The sequence below is a fragment of the Lethenteron reissneri genome, chromosome 15 (assembly GCF_015708825.2).
Source record: "Lethenteron reissneri isolate LAM-NWPU_2019-01 chromosome 15, ASM1570882v1, whole genome shotgun sequence".
NCBI classification, from domain to species: Eukaryota; Metazoa; Chordata; class Hyperoartia; order Petromyzontiformes; family Petromyzontidae; genus Lethenteron; species Lethenteron reissneri.
Window position 1 is genome coordinate 6799397 of NC_083793.1, and position 21734 is coordinate 6821130.

Below are 21734 nucleotides of genomic sequence, written 5' to 3' on the forward strand. Positions count from 1 at the left end.
GATCATCAACTTGTTCGTGGCCGTCATCATGGACAACTTTGACTACCTGACGCGAGACTGGTCCATCCTGGGGCCTCACCACCTCGACGAGTTCAAGAGGATCTGGTCTGAGTACGACCCAGAAGCCAAGTGAGCCCCTACCCCCTGATTTTGTGACCAAATCACCCCTGAATGTGGCCACAGTCTCGTCAGATCTCAGAAGCTAAGTAGGCTTGAGTATGGCTCGTATTTGGATGGGAAGACTCCCGTGAATACGAGTACAGTGATCCCTCGCTTATCGCGGTTAATGGGACCGGAACCCCTCGCGATAGGTTAAAATCCGCGAAGTAGAATTGGCCCCCTAGGAATATGTGTGTGTGGGTACCAGAATGTTTAAAATATGTATATTTATACTTTATATATATATTTTACTTAAATCTATTTAATTATAAAACCTTAATATTATCCATTCTCTCTCTCATACGATACGTATTATGGTGTTCTACACTCACCAATGACAGTAGTATCTTGAGACTTGACTCCAGTAATGACGACGACGACGATGACAATGACGATGACGATGACGACGATGACAGACCTGTGCAGTTCGATGAATGTGATGATGAATGATGATGATGGTGTTACTGCACAGGTATAATGAGGCCTTTAAATCAGTTTCGAAAAATCCGCGATGCACTGTGGATTTCCTAATGCATGAGTGGGGTTTCTCCGGGTCCTCTTGTTTCCTCCCAGATGCCAAATAAACTCATTAATTGAATCGGCCAACTGGCCAAACATCCCAATGCAAGACTCTTTTCTCATGTGTGCATGTATGTGTGTGTGTGCTTGTTTACTCACCGTCGTATCTAGGGGACGGATAAAACATCTGGATGTTGTCACACTCCTGAGAAGGATCCAGCCTCCCCTGGGGTTCGGTAAACTGTGTCCGCATCGCGTCGCCTGCAAGGTATCGTCTCTACACGCACACTCCGCTGTACATCGTTTCCTTTGTCAATTTGTAGTGACTGCTCCAAAAAGTTTCGTTGATGTAATTGCTCTTAAAACACGGAAGCTTCTTTTCCCCGCGTTGGCAATAATGCTGACTTCTCATTACTCCTAAATATTTCTAGTTGCTAAAGGGCTTTCTAGAGCTCCAACTAATGAAGGCCCTTCCACCGGCTGTGCCATAAGTAAGACGTTGCAGGGCTGCACCTTTACTTTTACTAAAGGACTACGTTTACTGTTTTTGGCAAACAGAATGTTGCCAAAAGAATTCAATTTCCATAGCAGTTTTGACTGCGGTTACCTTCCACATGCAAACAAATAAAAACAATATTTAAAATCAATTTGGCCAAACATCCCACTTGGGGGGACCATCCTGGATGAGTCTTCAGATACTTTGTAGAAAACTTTCTGGACAAATTCTGATCGTATATTTTTATTTTGCTTGTCACCAACCAACCCAGAATGCACCCGGTGTAGCCTGGGATAGTGCTTGGTTGAGTGACCAGCAATTCAGAACAAGTTGTTAAAGGCTGTGAGGCTGAAGTGCTTAGCAACAGTGCAGCACAATTCATTGTTGTACTGTACTTATGTGCTCTTACGTCTTTGCTCTTCACCTTCACTAAACAATACTGACCTGTATAGTATGAAAGGCCGAAACACCCTAGGAACCAAAGGTTCACTACTGACGATGCACTCCCCAAATTTCACCAGGCTCACTGTTCATGAACTCTTGAAAGTGCTTGCACAAAGGATAGTAACATCTCATCCTGTGTTCTTTGGAATCTGAATATGCATAGTGAACAATTGACAAAACCATCCACACGGCCCTGCACGGCACCGGGAGGCACTCATCCAGCAGTGAGTTGACGGCACGTGGATATATTTATCTTTTTCAATTTGGGTGTAGTGACAATTATTATTAATTAGCAGTTATTCAGCACTCATAAGCCACGCTGGATACATAGCCCCTGGAAATGGTTACTACAATGCAGAGATTGCTACACAAGACCACTCGTGCACCTCCGATTAGCACGGTCGGCTACATACGGTGCAAAATAAGTTTAACATACACACATGTGATTGTCTGTGCTCACTCTCCTAACAGAGGCTGGTCTCAATGAACATGCCGCTGAACAGCGACGGCACGGTCATGTTCAACGCAACGCTGTTCGCCCTGGTTAGAACGTCCCTCAAGATTAAAACAGAGGGTGAGCTCCTTGCTTTGTTCTTGGTGACCTCGAAGGCCCCTTTAAATGATGGGCAAATAAGGACTTTAAAAAATTACCTTTGGCGAGCCGTACGTTAGTTGACGCTAGACTTTGATGACGCCACGACTGTATGCATTGACTGAGTGTGGCGCTGAAATGAAAAATAATGAAAACACAACTTTGCCAGGTCACAAATATTCCAATCCGGTACCCGATTGGTGCGGCTCAGATAACCTGCAGCGACGGATCAATGTTGTGAGTGGGGTATTTCGCCATGTGAAAGGAAAGTCACAAGTCAGATTCAACCCGCACGTGGAAGGTTCCCCCACCAAAGTGTGTTTGTGGATTATCTGTATTGTAGAGAATGAAAGAAACAGGAAAATAATAACAACGGTGCTGTTGTGAACAATGTACAATCGGTGCATGTTCTCGTAGCTATACAAACTGCTGTATCGAGTCTCAACAATATACGTCAATTCTGCACCCAAGGGAATTTGGACCAAGCCAACGAGGAGCTGAGAGCGGTGATCAAGAAGATCTGGAAGAGGACCAGCATGAAGCTGCTGGACCAGGTCATCCCTCCGTCAGGTGGTAAGTGGCCGCGTGTTCTTTGTGAAGGTCACTATAACCGATGTTCTCTGCCCACCCTATTGCCCCCTTGTTTGAGACTCTGCCCACCCACTGGCACAACGCCGGTCCGTTACGTGTGCTCGTCGTCAATCGCGACAGATGACGAGGTGACGGTGGGCAAGTTCTACGCCACCTTCCTCATCCAGGACTACTTCCGCAAGTTCAAGAGGAGGAAGGAGCAGGGAGTTCTGGGAAGGCACCCGGCCCGGAGCACCACGATGGCACTCCAGGTGAGCCGCTCCGTCTCTCAAGAGGATTGCTCCCAGGTTTTTTCGGTAAAGTCACGTAGGTAAAAAAATTAGAAATGAATAAAATTAATAATAGAAATAAAATAATAGATCACCAATAATACATCTCAAGAGGATTGCTCTCAGGTTTCTTCGGTAAAGTCACGTAGGTAAAAAATTAGAAATGAATAAAATTAATAATAGAAATAAAATAATAGATCACCAATAATACATCTCAAGAGGATTGCTCTCAGGTTTCTTCGGTAAAGTCACGTAGGTAAAAAAATAAAAATGAATAAAATTAATAATAGAAATAAAATAATAGATCACCAATAATACATCTCAAGAGGATTGCTCTCAGGTTTCTTCGGTAAAGTCACGTAGGTAAAAAAATTAAAATGAATAAAATTAATAATAGAAATAAAATAATAGATCACCAATAATACATCTCAAGAGGATTGCTCTCAGGTTTCTTCGGTAAAGTCACATAGGTAAAAAAATAAAAATGAATAAAATTAATAATAGAAATAAAATAATAGATCACCAATAATACATCTCAAGAGGATTGCTCTCAGGTTTCTTCGGTAAAGTCACGTAGGTAAAAAAATAAAAATGAATAAAATTAATAATAGAAATAAAATAATAGATCACCAATAATACATCTCAAGAGGATTGCTCTCAGGTTTCTTCGGTAAAGTCACGTAGGTAAAAAAATAAAAATGAATAAAATTAATAATAGAAATAAAATAATAGATCACCAATAATACATCTCAAGAGGATTGCTCCCAGGTTTTTTCGGTAAAGTCACGTAGGTAAAAAAATAAAAATGAATAAAATTAATAATAGAAATAAAATAATAGATCACCAATAATACATCTCAAGAGGATTGCTCTCAGGTTTCTTCGGTAAAGTCACGTAGGTAAAAAATAAAAATGAATAAAATTAATAATAGAAATAAAATAATAGATCACCAATAATACATCTCAAGAGGATTGCTCTCAGGTTTCTTCGGTAAAGTCACGTAGGTAAAAAAATAAAAATGAATAAAATTAATAATAGAAATAAAATAATAGATCACCAATAATACATCTCAAGAGGATTGCTCTCAGGTTTCTTCGGTAAAGTCACGTAGGTAAAAAAATAAAAATGAATAAAATTAATAATAGAAATAAAATAATAGATCACCAATAATACATCTCAAGAGGATTGCTCTCAGGTTTCTTCGGTAAAGTCACGTAGGTAAAAAAATAAAAATGAATAAAATTAATAATAGAAATAAAATAATAGATCACCAATAATACATCTCAAGAGGATTGCTCTCAGGTTTCTTCGGTAAAGTCACGTAGGTAAAAAAATAAAAATGAATAAAATTAATAATAGAAATAAAATAATAGATCACCAATAATACATCTCAAGAGGATTGCTCTCAGGTTTCTTCGGTAAAGTCACGTAGGTAAAAAAAAAAAATGAATAAAATTAATAATAGAAATAAAATAATAGATCACCAATAATACATCTCAAGAGGATTGCTCTCAGGTTTCTTCGGTAAAGTCACGTAGGTAAAAAAATAAAAATGAATAAAATTAATAATAGAAATAAAATAATAGATCACCAATAATACATCTCAAGAGGATTGCTCTCAGGTTTCTTCGGTAAAGTCACGTAGGTAAAAAAATTAACCCGTAAAAACAAAGTTTTTCACTATAAATCCTTTATATGTGTGGCGGCTAGAGTCCTCTCGTCCTCTGGCTTGAGATGGCTGCCACCTATGGGTCAGATGATTGCCTGCCACCATTAAGCAATTGTTAATTAAATATAATTTATTTTTTCCTAAAAAGCGTAAAATTTTGGAAAAAATTTTCACTAAAATAAATTGTCAGGCACAACGAGTCTGTGTGCAAAATGTCAGCTCGATTGGATCACGGGAAGTGGGTTAAAAAACAACAGAAAGATTTGCACGGTCGTAAGCGCACAAGCAAGCAAGTGAACTTAATATAAAGGATTTAAAAATAAAATTAAAATTAATAAAATTAATAATAGAAATAAAAGAATTAATCACCAATAATAAATCTCAAGAGGATTGTCTTCTCGTCACTTCCCACGTCTTCCTTTACGTTCCTCTCTCCAAATTCTGCACGTAAATATTTCTGCCGTCTTTGCTCCCTTCTTCTCTCCTGCTCTCTCTCTCTCCCTCACCTCGTCCCATATCTCCCCTACCTAACATTCAGACTCTGTCTACTTGACAGACCTGTTCTCCACCTGAAGACGGCTGCTTGCGTTGTGGCCGAAACGTCGTGAGAAGTGTATTTTATTATGTTTTATTTTTATTATTTTATTACTTCCCTTCTACGTGACTTTACCGAAAGAACCAAGAAGATGAATCCCCGCAGTCACGAAAGCTTTAAATCGAAATCTATCATCCTCTCTCTCCTTTCCTTTACCTTTCTGAGAATTATTCTTCATGTCGTCTTCCCATCACCGCCTCTCCCTTCTTGTCCCCTCTGTCTCGCTCTCCTCTCCCCATCTCTCGCCTATCTTCCTCTATGCTCGTCTGCGTATTAGAGAACATCCTGTGCAAGTGGATAACACAGAGATACACCTCTGAGATATCTTCAAGTGGCCTCTGTCCTACGCAGTAGAGGGCATCACTTTCCCATGATGCCATCTCACTCATGGGCAGCATCAGCACCAGACTCTGGCCCTCTCCTGCTCTCCACCTGCCTCCCCCTTGAGCCGGCCCTCTGGCATTCCCGTCGATCACTCCCCAGCCACCAGCTGACCACATGCCCGCCGCCCCCCCACACTCTCGCTCAGGCGCCGGCACAGGCTGTGCAAGCAGCTTGCCCAGCTGTGCGGCAGAGCGAGCAAGGAGTTTGTGCAGCTGAGGCCGTGCGTCGTTACTGATGGTCTGGCACGCTCAAAGGCTCCCTGGGAAATACCTCTGCTGAATATTGCCCACTGTGCAAACTTTACATTGTGTTGATTTTGTTTGTGTGTGTGTCAAGTCGTGATTCTTTTTTAATTGTTTAGCCAGGCGAGAACTCCCAACACACCAGCATCATCGCAATTTCAAGAGTGTGTGCATTTGGGGAGCGGTGACATAATGCATAGCCCGCTGCTGCTGCGCTTTGAGCCAGGTGACCTCAGTTCTATTCTCCCTCACGGACTTCATCAGTGGCAAAAAAAATATGAACCAGTCTCAATCCTGGGCCTCCCCTATGGCGACTCAGTCTTAAACGAGGAGTTGGTCCGGTGCGTAAACAACAACACTGGGGAGACAAAGGCACCTGGGTATGGTGCTGGCTCCATCACCCCCCTCGTGAGCCGTGCCGGTCTTCATGGGTGCTTCGAGATTTGAAGTTTTCGTGACTGCAAGGATTCATACTCTTAGGGTTTTTTCGGTAAAGTCACGTAGGGGGAAATAAAGAAATAAATAATGCAGAATTTTTATAAAAAAATAGACATAATATTTATATTGTTTATTTTTACCTACGTGACTTTACCGAAAAAACCTAAGAGTATTCATGGGTGGTGTTTATCTCCACTTGCTCCACAGCCTCTAAAGGCTATACGCGGTGCACCATTGTCTTTGTCTCTATAGGTTTACTTTTACTCGCATCGCTTCTTAGCAAGAGTTCATTAACATTAAAACGCTTATGGATTATGAATGTAATACAGCAGCAGAGAAAAAAAATGCATTTCCATATACACAGACTTGAATTATTTCAAAGAATTGTAATTAGAGAATCGTTTCGCCTGCAAAACACATTATAATGCAGCAGCTTCTGCGTTAACACTGGTTTGCTGAAAGACAATGATTTTTGCCTTAAGGATTTCGTTTTTAATGCACGCAAAAGGAAAACAGGGGTAGATTTGTTTTTAATTGCATGTCTGAAAATATTTGCATACTTTTGCTTCGGTAACACTCGCAACAAGGCATCAAAGCAAGTAGAGATCGTGTTCCTTAGAGGGGAGTTTTTTTCCGTACATAATTATTGAGTACGATGGGGGGGGGGGGGTTGCATCCCGTGGCACCTTGGCTTGCTTACACAGCAGAAGAATTCTGAAAGTAGGCCAGGATGTGGAGCGATGACCGTGGCATTGTGTGGAATGGGTGGCGAGTGAGAGGCTGGATTCTGTGCGTGATTGTAGCCTCCCTCCCCCCGCCCCCCCCCCCCGCATTTTGTGCCCCCCCCCCCCCCCACTTTCCCTCCAACTCTCTCCCACCCAGCTACCCCCCTCCTTCCCACCCACCTCCTGTGGACCCTTACCAACAAATTTAATTTGGGTCAAAAAGCAGATGCGCCGAATGCTCACGTCAGCAACATTACCTGAGTGGCATTTTCTGCAGAGACCATCGACCCACCGCTACGCATGCAACACTCCCCCCCCCCCCCATTGTGTTCGGATGGGATGTTGCCGTGGTGTCCATGATTAGTAACACTGGAATTTGCAATCCAGAGGTCTCTGGCTCTCAATGGTTCAACCTTTACGGCGTGGCATTTGAGTGAAGGGGTGGGCGTCGCGGCGTTGCGGACTGCGCGACGAAACGCAGCGACCGGAGTTTGGATTTTTGACCACGGCCAACATTAGTGGTGAACGTGTTAACCGGTCCCGGGCCTCCCCTCGGTCAACTCGGCCTCAAAATGAGTAATTGTTGTGGTGTGTGCACATCAGAACTGGAGAGACAAAGGCGGTCGAGAATGGTACTGTCCACACCACCCACTTGTGTGCCATACCAGTCTTATTATTGTATTATTACTACACCTTTTTACCAGAAAAGCCTCACGGAGGCTTAAGACTCTTTTTAACGAGGGTCCTGCCAGAGATTTGCTGTAGGGGGCTGGATGTTTTATCTCTAGTCCCAAATGAGGAAATTTCAGATCATTTCTGAGCATTGGGATGTTTGGCCAATGCCAGTTAGATTATATGTGTTTTTTTGTTTAACTATGGGAGAAAACCAGAGAACCTGGAGAAAACCCATACAGAACAGGGGGGGAAACATACAAACCCCACACAGAAAGCTGTCGGTCAGGAATCCAACCCAGGAGCTTCTTCTTTTGAGGCACAGGCGTTACCCTTGCCGCCTTTAACAGATGCTCGCTATCGGCACTTGCTCCCCAACAACAGTCTGCGCACGGCAATAGGACGCGTGGTTTTAGTCTCCGCGTGTATGCCAGTGCATGCAAATCACCCGCCCTCAATGTTCAATGTGAGCTCACGCGCACCGCAGCGAGACGGACTTTCGTCCACGTGTGCCGACCGTCACGGTGGAAGAATTAATTTTCGCCGGGGCTTAAACCCCGAGCTTACGAAGAAGGCAGACCTCGTTGTAAAGTCCAGCTGCCCGCTTGCCTGGGGCGGCTGCCAAGTCTGCCCAGAAGGCTCTGCCGTGTCAGCTCAGGGAGTGAGGTCGTCGGCGTCGCAATGATCGGAGGCGATGCTCGTAGCGCGGGGCCGGCGCTCACTGTCACCGACGCACCGGAGCCCTCAACGTGACTTTGGCCGGGATGGGGAAATGGGCCACCCGGTGCAACTCCCGTGGGACAGAGGTCACTACCAATGACCTAATGTGTGGAAGAGGCAAATATGTATTTTAAAAAAAGTGTTTAGTTGTCCGCTTGGAGGAGATTCATATATATTTATGTTTTTGAAGGAGCAATCGTAAACGTTATTTTCAATTTTCAATCAGGTGTCTATTTTTTTACCAAATATATATTGGTATATTTACGAAAGCCATTGCCTTCGCTTCTTGCATAGTATAAGGAGGATTTTATGTAGTGGATTTTCTGATCACTAAACTTGGGCTAGATCTATAATAGAGGCTTTTGGTTTAGATCGCGGTAATATATAAATGTGCCGTTAAAATACCCGCCACCACCCGACACAGCCAACTAGTAAGGGTTGTCACGTAAACAGAACATGCCAATTCATCACTAGTACAGCACACCGGTGTGTTGGAGAGCCAAGCCACAACATTTACATCGCTTCAAATATAATTCTTACAGTGATGATACGTGCATCGAATCATGCGTTTGAGAATCAATTGTTCACAATTTATTAAATCGGTATGCGGACAATAATGTAACAATACATTTAGACGAGACAAATAAATTAGAAACAAGATGAATTAAACGTGAAAATTTTATTTAAAAAAATATAGAATTGATTCATGAAAAGAATCAGAACCCTCGATATCGTGGCAAGTCTTCGATTCATCATCGTCATCGTCACCATAGTCAGCGATGATGAATCCACTGAAAGGATTGTTACATGCTGAATTAAAATATATGTATATATTAATTAAAAAAAATATGCCCTTAAAAATACACACGAAGACAAAGATCCCCCTGTATAGCCTTGACAGACTTTTGGGGCAAGTGCTGTTAGCGAGCACCTATGAAGGCCGGCACGGTACAGGAGAGGGTGGTTGGCCAGCACCACGCCCGGTCGCCTTTATCTCCCTAGTGGCGATGTTTACACACCACACCAGGTATTCATTTGAGGCTGAGTCGACCTAGGGGATGCCCAGAACCGGTTCAAATAATCGTCACCAGGTGTTGGCCGTGAGCGGGAATCGAACTCGGTTTGTCGGATTTGTACCGCCGCGCCACCGATCCCCACACAAAGACACACACAAACGCCCGAATAAATTCACAAAACTTCTCCCCACAGTATTAACATCCTGGCTAGAGAGCCTTCGAGAAAGCACGCGGCAATTTTGTCAAGGACGACGGCGCGGCGTTATCATTCGCGCGTTCGACATTAGCCGCTCTCGGCGCACACGCGCAGGTGTTCCCATGCGACCGCCGACTGCGATACAGGCGGTGGGTGTTGTTCGGAGGCTCGAGTGTCTGCCCGGCGCTGGGGAGCCGTGATGCCGGGGCTGCAGTAATCGCCCGTAGAGATGGATTAGCGTGCAAGCTTGTCTGCCACTTGGACAGACGAGAGCTGCCGCTGGTGCGGTGCCAGGCCGTGGGTTCGTCTCGCGGTGCCCTCCGGCAGCGCCGACCTTGACAACGGCACCGTTATTTAGTCTCAGCCTCATCGTAGTCACCCACGTAAAAAAAAGTATCGTTATAATTTGCAAAATTGCGAGCATGTGAGCGGAGGGTGTTGGTGGATAGGCCGGAAAACAGGACTGAGCACTTGCTGCTTCTGCATTATATTCGTGTACATGTGCCACGTTCTCCTTTCCCCCGATGTATTTGAAAGCAAAAGTGTTGAGTGGTGTTACAATCTGGCGGGTTGCGCGCGTGCGTTTGCGTGTGACAGGATTTGTACAATTTTATTGACACCGGGGGGACAAGTTTTGGGTGATGTTTTATATTTTTTCGGAACGTCTTACAATCCGATACAGAATACGGTGGAGTGCTTTTGTCAACCCACAGCTAGATGAGGGCCTCCCACCCACTCCATGCTGGTTGTGGAGGTGATCTTACCATAGTTCACCACGCTGATCAGTGGGGATCGATGAAGGGGGGGGGGGGGACGTATTAGATGTGGAAGCGTAGAAATGCAGTACGACAATGGATTTGGCTGTACCATCCCCTCCGCTGGTCACGATGGCGCCCGACAGCGGTGGATGACGTGTGCGTCATGTTCAAGTTCAAGTTCATTTATTGTGTATAGCCCTGTGAGCCATTCGGCTCTTGAATCGGGTGCAACTGCAACAAACAGAAAACAAAAACATGAACAAGAAAACATCTTAAAGTGACTAAGTGCAAACAGAAAATCCAAGAAAAAGACAGCAAAATATTGCAGAAAAAGCACCGTACACCAACACTGTGTGCAAAAATCCCAGTGGGATGCAAGTCAAACAACAACCACAAGACAACTTAGATTAAGGCCATTAGTCTAACTCTGTACTACAATAAACAAACATGGCCAAATCAAAAAACTTAGCGAAAATCACCAAAATAAAGTGGTTGCCTTTGCAAGCACTTCACAGGAAAGGATCAGCCCTGCTTCGCTTCCGAGATCGGGCACAATCCGAGTGATGTGGTCATGGGCAGATTTCTGCATTATAATGAAAGCTCTTTTCACACTCGGGAATTAAAATTCTGTTTTATCAGCTCAAAAAGTAGAACATCTAATAATGCTATTTTCCACTTTAGTTGAGTGAATGCAGTAATTTATTTCAGAACGCAACTTCGGAAATGTACAAAGGCAGTTGGAAAACGTGATTGCAACTGAAAGGTGCATTATCTCAAATATTATCCAAGTTATGCCGTATAAAAACAGTAAACTTGTGATGATGGCATATATCAGTGGCGATGATGGACAACACACAAATTCAGCTTTACTGTCTCTCCTTTTAAATTCCAGTGAGATCTAGAAGCAACGATAATGCCAAAGGCCTTCAAAGAGTCAAGGGACAACAAAGCTCTGTGATTTCAGTCCGAATGAATGATGCAATTAATTATTCCCTTAGAGGGCTGGCAACAGATACGAATGAACATATTGGCGGTACACTGGTGGTGCGCGGGAGCCAGATGCGGCTCCCCCTCTGTGTACCCCTCGAGCAACCTCCCTTACCCCTCGTCATGGTGTTGTCTCTGCTATAGCAAGGCGAGTCGTGACTCCCCTGCTCGTGTGCGTCCCCCCCCTGTCCCCCGCGTTGTTGCATTGTTCCGTTTACTCGACAGGCGGGCTTGCGGACGCTGCATGATATCGGTCCAGAGATCCGCAGAGCCATCTCGGGTGACCTGCAGGAGGAGGACGCGACGTCGGTGCACTCGCAGGAAGAAGACGAAGCCATCTTCCGGGTGAGTGACTGACACCAGATGTGCACTCTTAGCCAATTTCACTGGGGACAATGTGTCACGTGATCCATTACCATGGTCTAGGGCCTCCCCATTGCTATTTTCTTTTCAAAATTGTTTTCATTGTACTTTCAGTTTGATATTGATTGTGATACAGGCATTTTGTCACGAGGCGACGTATCTATTTGGAACGATCGCAGAGCAGCGTGTGTAAGAGTACAACCCACGGAAGTGTATGTCGCAGAGCTCCCTCTGAGATTCCTTCAAGTGACCTCTGGTCCACACAGCAGGGAGCAGAACTTTTCCCGTCCATGGGAGTAATGTTCATCACATGACAGACTGGAATTTTAATTGGCAGATGTGAAATTTAGCCACGTTAAGTCCAGAAGCAAATTTCATGTGATGGATTTTTTTTATCGCGTGCAATTATTGATGACCCAGCTAAGACCACGAACACTTCAGAATTCAGTTCAATCAGATGTGGCTGCCCGATTCTAACCCTGGCTCTCAGTGGGATCAAATCCGGGCTGAGTGCCAGAAAAAACCCACAGGGAACCCCATTGCCAGGATGTGATTAAAAAACGGCTGCAGCAGACTGCTGCCCAGTATGGCTGCGAGCATGTCAGCCAGTGTCACGAATCATAATACGTTCATTACATTTTTCCTTCCATTTGTCACACGATGTGGTGCACAATACATTAAAATGATGCTGTAATCAAGCTCATGGTTGCAAGCATTTGTGTGTTGCCATTTTTGTTAGACATGTAATGACACAGCAATTAATTGTTTCTTTAAATTCATCAATAAAATATTCTCTTATTTTATTGCACCCCTGATTTGTGACAATTTATAGAATTGCTGGTGGGAGGAGATGCATTGATACGTGCCCACTTTTTGCAATTGCCCTCCAATATGTTTTTTAGTTATATCGCGTATTATTCAGCACACTGTCTGACATTTCGCTCCACGTGCCAAAACGTCGGACATCATGGTATAACTCGAAATACCATTCGAGAGCCACGTAGCACAACTGCGCAAAACTTACGCAGCGAGTGTTATCAATCTTACTGGTAAAATATTCACGATTCAGAAACGCCGATTTCTCTGATCCTCACACCCGACGACACCACGCAGAGATCCGGGGGTCTCTTCGGTGACTCCGTGGGGCCGCAGCCATCGTCCGAAAGGAAGGACACCCTCCCGCAGAGCCAGGCCACTCAGCGGCCGCTGCAGCTGACCAAGAACACGGAGGACGACCGCCACCAGGGCAGCTGTGGCCAAGATGCGGAGGAAGGACCGGAGAGCCACCTGCTCGGCAACCACGTGCAGCCTGGCCAGAACGGAGCCAAGGTTCCGGGGTCTCCGCCCAACTCCAACATCAACAATGGCAACAACAGCCACCTGCCCGCGGCAGGCAACTGCAAGGGGGGCTTATTCCCGTCTGACACGGGGCAGCACGTGTCCCTGCACCACCCCAACGGCACAGTCAGGAGGGCCTCGGCTAAAAGGTATCGTGTGTGTGTGTGTGTTGGTGTGTATGTCTTTGTGTGTATGTGTTGCGTGTGCATGTGTGGTGGGGAGCGGAGGTCTTGCGGTTAGCGCGTTGCGCTATGAACCTAGCGACCCAATTTCCGATTCCCGCTCACGACCAAGACCAGTGACGATTATTTGACTCGGTCCTGGGACTCCTCTAGGTCGACTCAGCCTAAAATGAGTACCTAATGCGATGTATAAAACATTGCCACTAGGGAGACAAAGGCGGCCGGGCGTGGTGCTGGCCACCCCACCCCCTGATGTTCCGTTCCGGCATTCATAGGTGCTCGGTATCAGCACTTGCCCCAGTAGTATGTTAAGGCTATATGGGGGATCTTTGTCTTTGTGGGCACGTGTGCTCGCAAACAGTGTGGAGCAAGTAAAACAACAATGAAACGAGCACAGGGTGGCTAACACACAGCAAGTCGGTACAGTGGGGAGCACAGGTGGTGCATCTGTCAGTCGTTTCAATCAGTAACCCCATTACACCTGGGTCTGTCCCGTGACCTCCTGCCAGCGAGCGTTCAATATTGCACGTGGCCTCAAGTGCATCTCGCCTGGCACAAGGGCCGTGATGGCTTGACTGCCACTTAGTGGCGAATGGAAGTCGCTGTTATTGTTGATGCTAACGGTAGTTAACCCCAACACGTTTATATGGCGAAATCAGTGAGCTTTGTCTCTGTATGTGCTTGTCTTTGGGCAGGGATCATTAAAAAATAATAAGTGAAAAACAAGTTTTTCATTGCACACACATTTATTTGCACTCTAAATTAGAAAATAAATGTCTGACCCCAGAATTAATAAAAGTTGATGTGCTGAATAAAAGTGAGTGGCTTGCATAAGGCAAATTAAACATTTCGAAAGGGCATGGTGGGGCGGAATGTGTGGGTATCAATTGTTAAAATGAAGTAAAAAAACACGAATAGACCCAGGATCGGCGGGACCTGGACCGATTTTTATAATGAAATCTTGACTTTTCACGTGAGACGAGTCTGTATATAATATTTCAGCTCGTTGGGCTTCGTTGATCCGAATATATTAAGCGCCAAAGATTTGAAAGAATATAAACAGATAACAGGGGAAGTTCAATTCAAGTGTGCAAAAAATTAACCCGTAAAAACAAAGTTTTTCACTATAAATCCTTTATATGCGTGGCATCGGGGTGGCTAGAGTCCTCTCGTCCTCTGGCTTGAGATGGCTGCCACCTATGGGTCAGATTATTGTCTGGCAGCATTAAACAATTGGTAATTAAAAAAAGAGTTTCCCTAAACAGTGTAAAATTTTGGAAAAAAAATGTTCACGAACATTAATTGTCACGCACAACGAGTCTGTGTGGAAAATGTCAGCTCGATTGGATCACGGGAAGTGGGTTAAAAAACGACCGAAAGATTTGCACGGTCCTAAGCAAGCACGCGAACTTAATATGAAGGATTTTAAAAAAAGTCCCTGCCTGTGTGGTTGAATGCATTCTGGACGTGGTGTTGCTGATTTGATCCTATTTTTATTTTTAAATCCTTTATATTAAGTTCGCGTGCTTGCTTGCTTGCTTGCGTGCTTGCTTAGGACCGTGCAAATCTTTCGGTCGTTTTTTAACCCACTTCCCGTGATCCAATCGAGCTGACATTTTCCACACAGACTCGTTGTGCCAGACAATTATTGTTCGTGAAAAAAAATTCCCAAAATTTTACACTTTTTAGGCAAAAAAATGTATTTTACATATATTCAAATAAAACGCATTCATGGCTTTGGCTGAACGTCAGAGTGTAAGAGCCCAGAGCGTAACCCTTCCAAAGGCCGTGGCGGAGTAGCGCAGTTGGTAGCGCCCTCGCTTCCCATGCCAAATGTCGTGGGATCGATCCCCGCGTCCTCCACAGGCGAATATATTTTTTAAATCCTTTATATTAAGTTCGCTGCCACGCATATAAAGGATTTATAGTGAAAAACTTTGTTTTTACGGGTTATACTTATTTAACATTGTGGTGAATGCCGTGGCCTCGAGTGGCTAGAGGAGGTCAAGCAAACCTATCACGTGCAACATGTACAAATAAAAAAAAAACATCGATTCAACAATCGGATAAATCCATTCTAGATTTGAAGCTTTCGTGACTGCAAGGATTCATACTCTTAGTTCTTTCGGTAAAGTCACGTAGGTAAAAAATTAAATTAAAATTAAACAATAAAAAATCACGACGTTTCGGAGGCAACACAAGTCTCCGTCATCAGCAGCTAATCTGGCTGTGACGGTCCCACCTGATGACGGAGACTTGTGTTGCCTCCGAAACGTCGTGATTTTTTATTGTTTTATTTTAATTTTAATTTCATTTTTTACCTACGTGACTTTACCGAAAGAACTAAGAGTATAGAGAAATCCATGGTTTCATTCCTGGTTACGATACTACACCACGCCAGTGGTGGCAACTGGTTACTTAATCTGCACGTCCCCTAATTTGACTCGGCCTAAACTGAGCGGTGTGGTGTGTGTGTGTTTGTGTAATACCATCAATTGCTTTTATGGTGTGGTGCTGTGATTAATGGCAGATGTTGTGTGACAAAGGAGGAATGTGTGCTACTGTTTGCACCACACCTCATGCGCAGTACCAGCCCAAATAGGTGCTCACTGACAGTCGGTAAGACCATACAAGAGACCTTTGTGCACAGAAATATACATTCTATGGAGGACACATAAGCCATGTAACATCAGTACTGATCGTATTACCGAATGGCATTATCAAATAACAATAGAAATAATAATAAAATTGCACGTTGTAAATTAATATTCTGCCCAGAATAAATTATATGGCCCATTTCATATTTGTTGTGTTATCGGTTGAAGCCTCCAGATCGAATGCTGACAAACATATTGATTGAGGATTGTGGGTGGATGTGAGTGTGCAGTGTTCTGTGGGACATATTTATTTATGGTTTTACCAGTCGGTGTGGAGCGATGGCGCAGCGGTTAGCTCACTGCGCGACGAACCCGGCGACCTGAGAATGTCCCGCTCGCGGCCGGCATTAAGTGGCTACTATCTGAACGGGTCTTTGGGCCTCCGCCTAGATCGACTCAGCCTCAAATGAGTACCTTATGCGGTGTGTAAACATCGGCACTGGGCAGACGCACGTGGCCGGGCGTGTTGCTGGTCACAACTCTGTCCTGTGCACCGCACTGACCTTCGTAGGCGCCTGCGAACAGGACTTGCCCCACCAGTCTGTATGGCTATATAGGGGAACCTTTGTCTCGACCTCTAATTCATTGTCATTTTCTGTCCTTCCGTTTTCGATGGAAATATTTTATTTTTTACAAACACCAAATCGAAAGTGGTTTTTATTCATTCATAAGGCGCTGTTTGTTTTGTAGGGTAAATTGCACCATGTTGAAATGTTTTCCGCTAACCAATATATATTTTTTCCTATTCTGCCAACATACGGATGTGATTATATGTATTTTTTAAAGCCGAAATCGCTACTATGAGACGTATGTACGGTATGTACCAGACTTCAGGTCAACGTGTGCATGTTATGTCTTCTCTTAAAGCCTGCGAAGCTGTATAATGCATGACTTATTTCAAGTGTGTTTGTATCATGACCGACAGTCATAAATACTTAAAATGTCTCCAAACTGTAATAAGGTTGGATTTAATGTGTCATACATTACATGTGTGTGTGTGTCTGACTCAAAATGTGGCTCCAATTCCATCGGGGAGGTAGCTCCTACTCGGGCTTTTCCTCTTGTCAACGATCGTGAATCCATCATCATTAGCGAGGCTATGGAAGGATAGTTGTAAATTTTGAAGCATTTAATCATTTTTCAAGTAAGATAATTTTTGCATATATTCATGATGCACGCAATCTGATTGTGCATTGTAAGGAATGCGTCTTCACGATCGATGCTACTTGAATGAAGATCTCCTGCAAATGTTAATTTAACGAATGAGACAGGTCAAACAATACGTAACATAGGAGATCAACGATGCAAATGAGGTTGAAACAAAGTAGATGAAAAGGCTCGATTTTTTTTTTTTATATAAACACAACCACAATTTTCCACAACTCATCGATTCGCCTCGCAGGTACTAATATTCTAGCCTGAGGTGGTTTTGACACGTATCGAGCAGAGACAAAGAAGATGCAGCTATGAGGGCTGTGGAGACGCCACCGGTGCGTAAACAGACGGAGTAGGGGGGCAGACGGAGGGCGAGATGGGAGGTGAGCGGTGAAACGAGCTAAGTCGACAGTGGACGTGAATGCAAGCGAGGGACGCAATAGAAATACGTGAATAAATAGCATAACCAGACCCTTCTACCGAGAAGAAGCAGGGTACAAAAACAATTATCATATTTTTTAATGGAAAATGAGCTTCCAATGGTGTAAATGCTTACCCCGAGCTCTCATACTCTGATGGTGCATTGTCTTTGAGTTGTGCGCCTTTTGGCGTCATCTGGTCCAACCCATTTGAGACTAGGCTCTAAGGAAAGCTGTCTCGGGTGTGGACCAATCAACTTCAAGGACAGTGCATATATTATCAGAGTTATGTTTTTTATTTGCATTATGGCTGCAGGTATTGTGGTCTATGCAACCATGACTCCTTGTAAAAAAAGGTGTCAGTTTTATTGCCAGATATAAGGGTAAAAAAACAATTATCAAGCAGGGAAAAGGTGAACCAGTAGCATGCGTAGTATCATTATAGATGCTCCCGCTAACAACAGCTCGGCGTTGGCACGCTACGGTGAAACCCGGACTGGAGCTTCCTCCCGTATGGAATGGACCACGCTGGCAGATGTGTTTGCCACGGCGGCCCTTTCAGTGTGCGCTTTTCGTCAATGTGCGCCACCTGCGTTTGTCGTAACTCGCGTCGTGTCTCATCTCTCGTTGTCGCTCATCTTACCCATAATACCGTGTCATGTCTCGTATCCACATTTCCGAAATGTATTCTTAATTTTTTAAGAAGCAGTGGACGACAACAGTCCTAAGATATCAATGTTAAACATAAAATAATAATACGTTACAACCCGTCTTCAAACCACTGCTGGATGAAGGCCTACCCCAAACTGTGTCAGTCATCGAGGCTGTTTGACCATACTTCACCTTGCTAGTCAGCGCAGGTTTGGCGAAGTGGGCCACCATGATTTGTTCAAACATTACTCATTACTGATAATAATAATTCAATTTCTATAGTGCTTTCCATCAAGGATCTCAAAGCGCTGTACAGGAGACAGCCGCAGCAGACACTGGGCATATTTTTTTTAATTATAATATTATAAATACTGCCAAGAGTCGAGTTTAGATCACATCTTCTGACTCCAGCGTATGCTTGTGCCTCGCAGTAAGAATAACCTGGGGTTCAAAGCTAAACCAAAGATTTTTTATTTCGCAATTGAGATTACACGCAGCAAACATCACTTTCTCCTGCGGAAACTTGGCAGGACCGTCCTGAAAAGGAGTCTTGAGACTCAGTGAGGTCTTCCTGGGTAAAACAAGCATTATAATAATATAAAAACTATACGTAAACAATAAAACAGCTATGATCAACAGACATAGGAAGGTCTGCATCCAACAGTCGAATGACAGAGGGCAATACGTTAATTCGATTCATATTTCCAAATTGTCATGTAAATAATGTGTAAACAGCTACACATCAATTATCTCTTAAAACAGTTGTAATTAGTCATTTGCTTTCAATAAATGCCCAGTCACGGGGGGTGGTACCATGGTGTAATGGTGAGCGTAGTGGACTTATAATCAATACGGATATCGAGTGAGAGTCTGGTGGTAAGAGTTAGGAGTTATACCGTGATATAATTAACGTTTAATGAGCACAACTTGTTCATTAAGCCAAATTATCCTTTCAGGCTTATGCCAATTCCACATAGACCTTCACTTCTCCTCCCTCTTTGATGTCATTGAAAGCAGCGATTGTTGCTCGTGCAAATGAATCATTCACCAATTGCATTTTCACAATAATTTCTCACCCGCACTAAAATCAGGTGGAATCTTCAAAGCTAATTATGTTCACCCTAATTACATTCACTGGGCCCTTGATACTCACATGATAGAAATTCAAAGTTTTGTCTCTGCTCAAATGAACATTGGGCAGTTCTCATCGCCATTGGGAGCCCCTGAGTGTTCGCGTACAAACTACACGTTCGTGTGGCGGGGACAATGATCGTCATGAGTGAAACATTATTTTGAAATGACGAACCGATCTTGCGTACATTGACTGAAAAACCTGGACCTGCAATGCGATGAGGGAACTCGCTCTACTTGTCCATAATTCACCAGTGACTGCTGCTGAATCAAGCTATAGGCAAGGCGGTGCACAACTTTGATCCAAAGCTTTGGAGGAAACAGTTGGAGGATCACGTTAAAGGGGCGATTGATGGGCAGTCAAGCCCCCAATTGGACATTTACATTTTTCACCTTCAATTTGTGAATTGCCTGTGACCAAATCAACCGGTCTCCTCAGATGTCAAAATCGAAGCAGGAATTTGGGCCTGGATATCGCATAAGATGGATAAGTACCCTGCACAAATAGGCTGCCGTAGGCTTGCGAGGCTTAGCGGTGGACAACAGAGGGCAGTGCCGCAAAGTCCACCATTGTGTAATATTTCTATGACAGGATATGTGAGCAAATTACCACCTTTGGTCTTCCCCGGCGCACTGCAGTCTCTAATAACGTCACTAATTTTTCCGGTCACGTTGTGACGTCATGGTCGCGCTTAGATAGTCGGTGCACAGTCACAAGTCGTCATCACGCTTGGTGATTTTCACCATTGGCTAAAATGAAAAAGAACGAAAAAAAAATTCCACTAGGTTTGGCACTTACCTTTTTTTTCAACCTCGCTCATTTCGTTAGCAAAACGAGAACGCGGGCGTGCGGGTGCGTCCACGTGCGGAGGGATGGACCGTGTCCCCGCGCTCTGTCCCGCAGCTCGTCCACCGGGGATGGACGCGTCCCCGTCATCCAGAGGGAGGCGGCCGTCGACGACGAGGACGGCTACGCGGCGGAGCCCAGCTTCTACAGCGACGACGAGGAGGGCAGCCCGCTCACCAGGGACAGGTGCTCAACCCCATGCCCACCGGAACATCGTCGTCAACGCTCATTGCCCCGTATTTGTGTGGCTGCCGGACACGCGGAACCGCTGACTCAGTATCACCTCTCCATCCGTCGTCGTCTTCATCATCAGGCGTGATCAACACAGTCCTGGATGAAGGCTTCCCCAGGCCATTGCCACATCTCACGTTCCTGGGATGCAGCAATCCATCTCGCGCCTACCCGCACATCAGTTAATCTCACCGTTCCATACGCGTGATCGTACATACTCTTTCGGGCGTTAAACCCTCCTTTAGCTGCCACTCTGTTGTTAGTCTCGACCTTCATTCCTCTTAAGCGATGTGTCCTGCTCATGGCCCACTAAATATGTGCTGCTTGCAGTCGCTGTGTGAAGCACACCAGGCAATTAAAGCAGGATCTGTGTACGGATACAGGGCAGTGTTTGATGCGGTACACTTTGTGTTTAGGTAGCATATGAATTCAATTGAATCTTATGATGCCGTACAAAAGGAGTGGGAATATAGATCGTATTGAGAAAAAGACAGGCAGGCAAGAGACAGCAAGAAGAAAACAGGGAGGCCTTGAGCATGGACTTGAACGGAGGCAGGAAATCAAGAGCACGGATGACTTGGGGAAGCAACATAGGGGAAAAATTATCCTCAGGCAGGAGTCCATGTGCTTCATTGTAGAGGTCCAACGATTCTTCAATTAAGTTTGATTCTTACAGACAGGATATGTGCATCAAATAATGTGTGTGAGAATAGATTTGTGACGATTTATGTAATGTATATGCAAATAGATTGCCCGTGTTGATGGGATGGAACAAAGGTGCACACGTGAAACGGAACAAAAAAGGAGCATTTTGATTTAAAGCTTTCGTGACTGCAGGGATTCATATTCTTGGTTCTTTCGCTAAAGTCACGTAGAAGGGAAATAATAAAATAATATAAATATTAAACGATAAAAATTATCACGACGTTTCGACTGCAACACAAGCAATCATCATCAGGTGTGACATCCACAGCAAGAAAATGTTTACGTTTCTTGCGTGACTTTACCGAAAGAACCAAGAATATAAAAAAGGAGCAGTACATCTGAGATGGTCAAAACGAGACGGTGAAAGAATTCCTAAATAAAGTTATGACATTTCACAGAATTTCATGGCGGTGAGTCGTGACATACCTACAGTACTTCAAGCATTCATTTACAGAAATGGCCAAAACACCCAGATGCAGGACCCTCCTTAAAACGAGTCTTCAGGCCTAGTGAGAACTGTCCGAGGTAAACGGAAGCCATTTATAATAATTAGTGTCTCCATTGTGTGGTTCCAATAGCAGCG

General features: G+C 44.3%; 1 protein-coding gene across 1 annotated transcript in view; it reads left to right on the plus strand.

Annotated features, from left to right (window-relative positions):
• Positions 1–21734, plus strand: part of LOC133342645 (voltage-dependent L-type calcium channel subunit alpha-1D-like) — a 223582-nt gene that overhangs the window by 188981 nt on the left and 12867 nt on the right. Inside the window, 9 exon segments of the mRNA XM_061551929.1 lie at positions 2–129; positions 850–946; positions 2090–2192; positions 2682–2783; positions 2922–3052; positions 11698–11817; positions 12949–13322; positions 16799–16828; positions 20273–20401. Of these exon segments, the coding sequence (XP_061407913.1) occupies positions 2–129; positions 850–946; positions 2090–2192; positions 2682–2783; positions 2922–3052; positions 11698–11817; positions 12949–13322; positions 16799–16828; positions 20273–20401 (1214 nt within the window).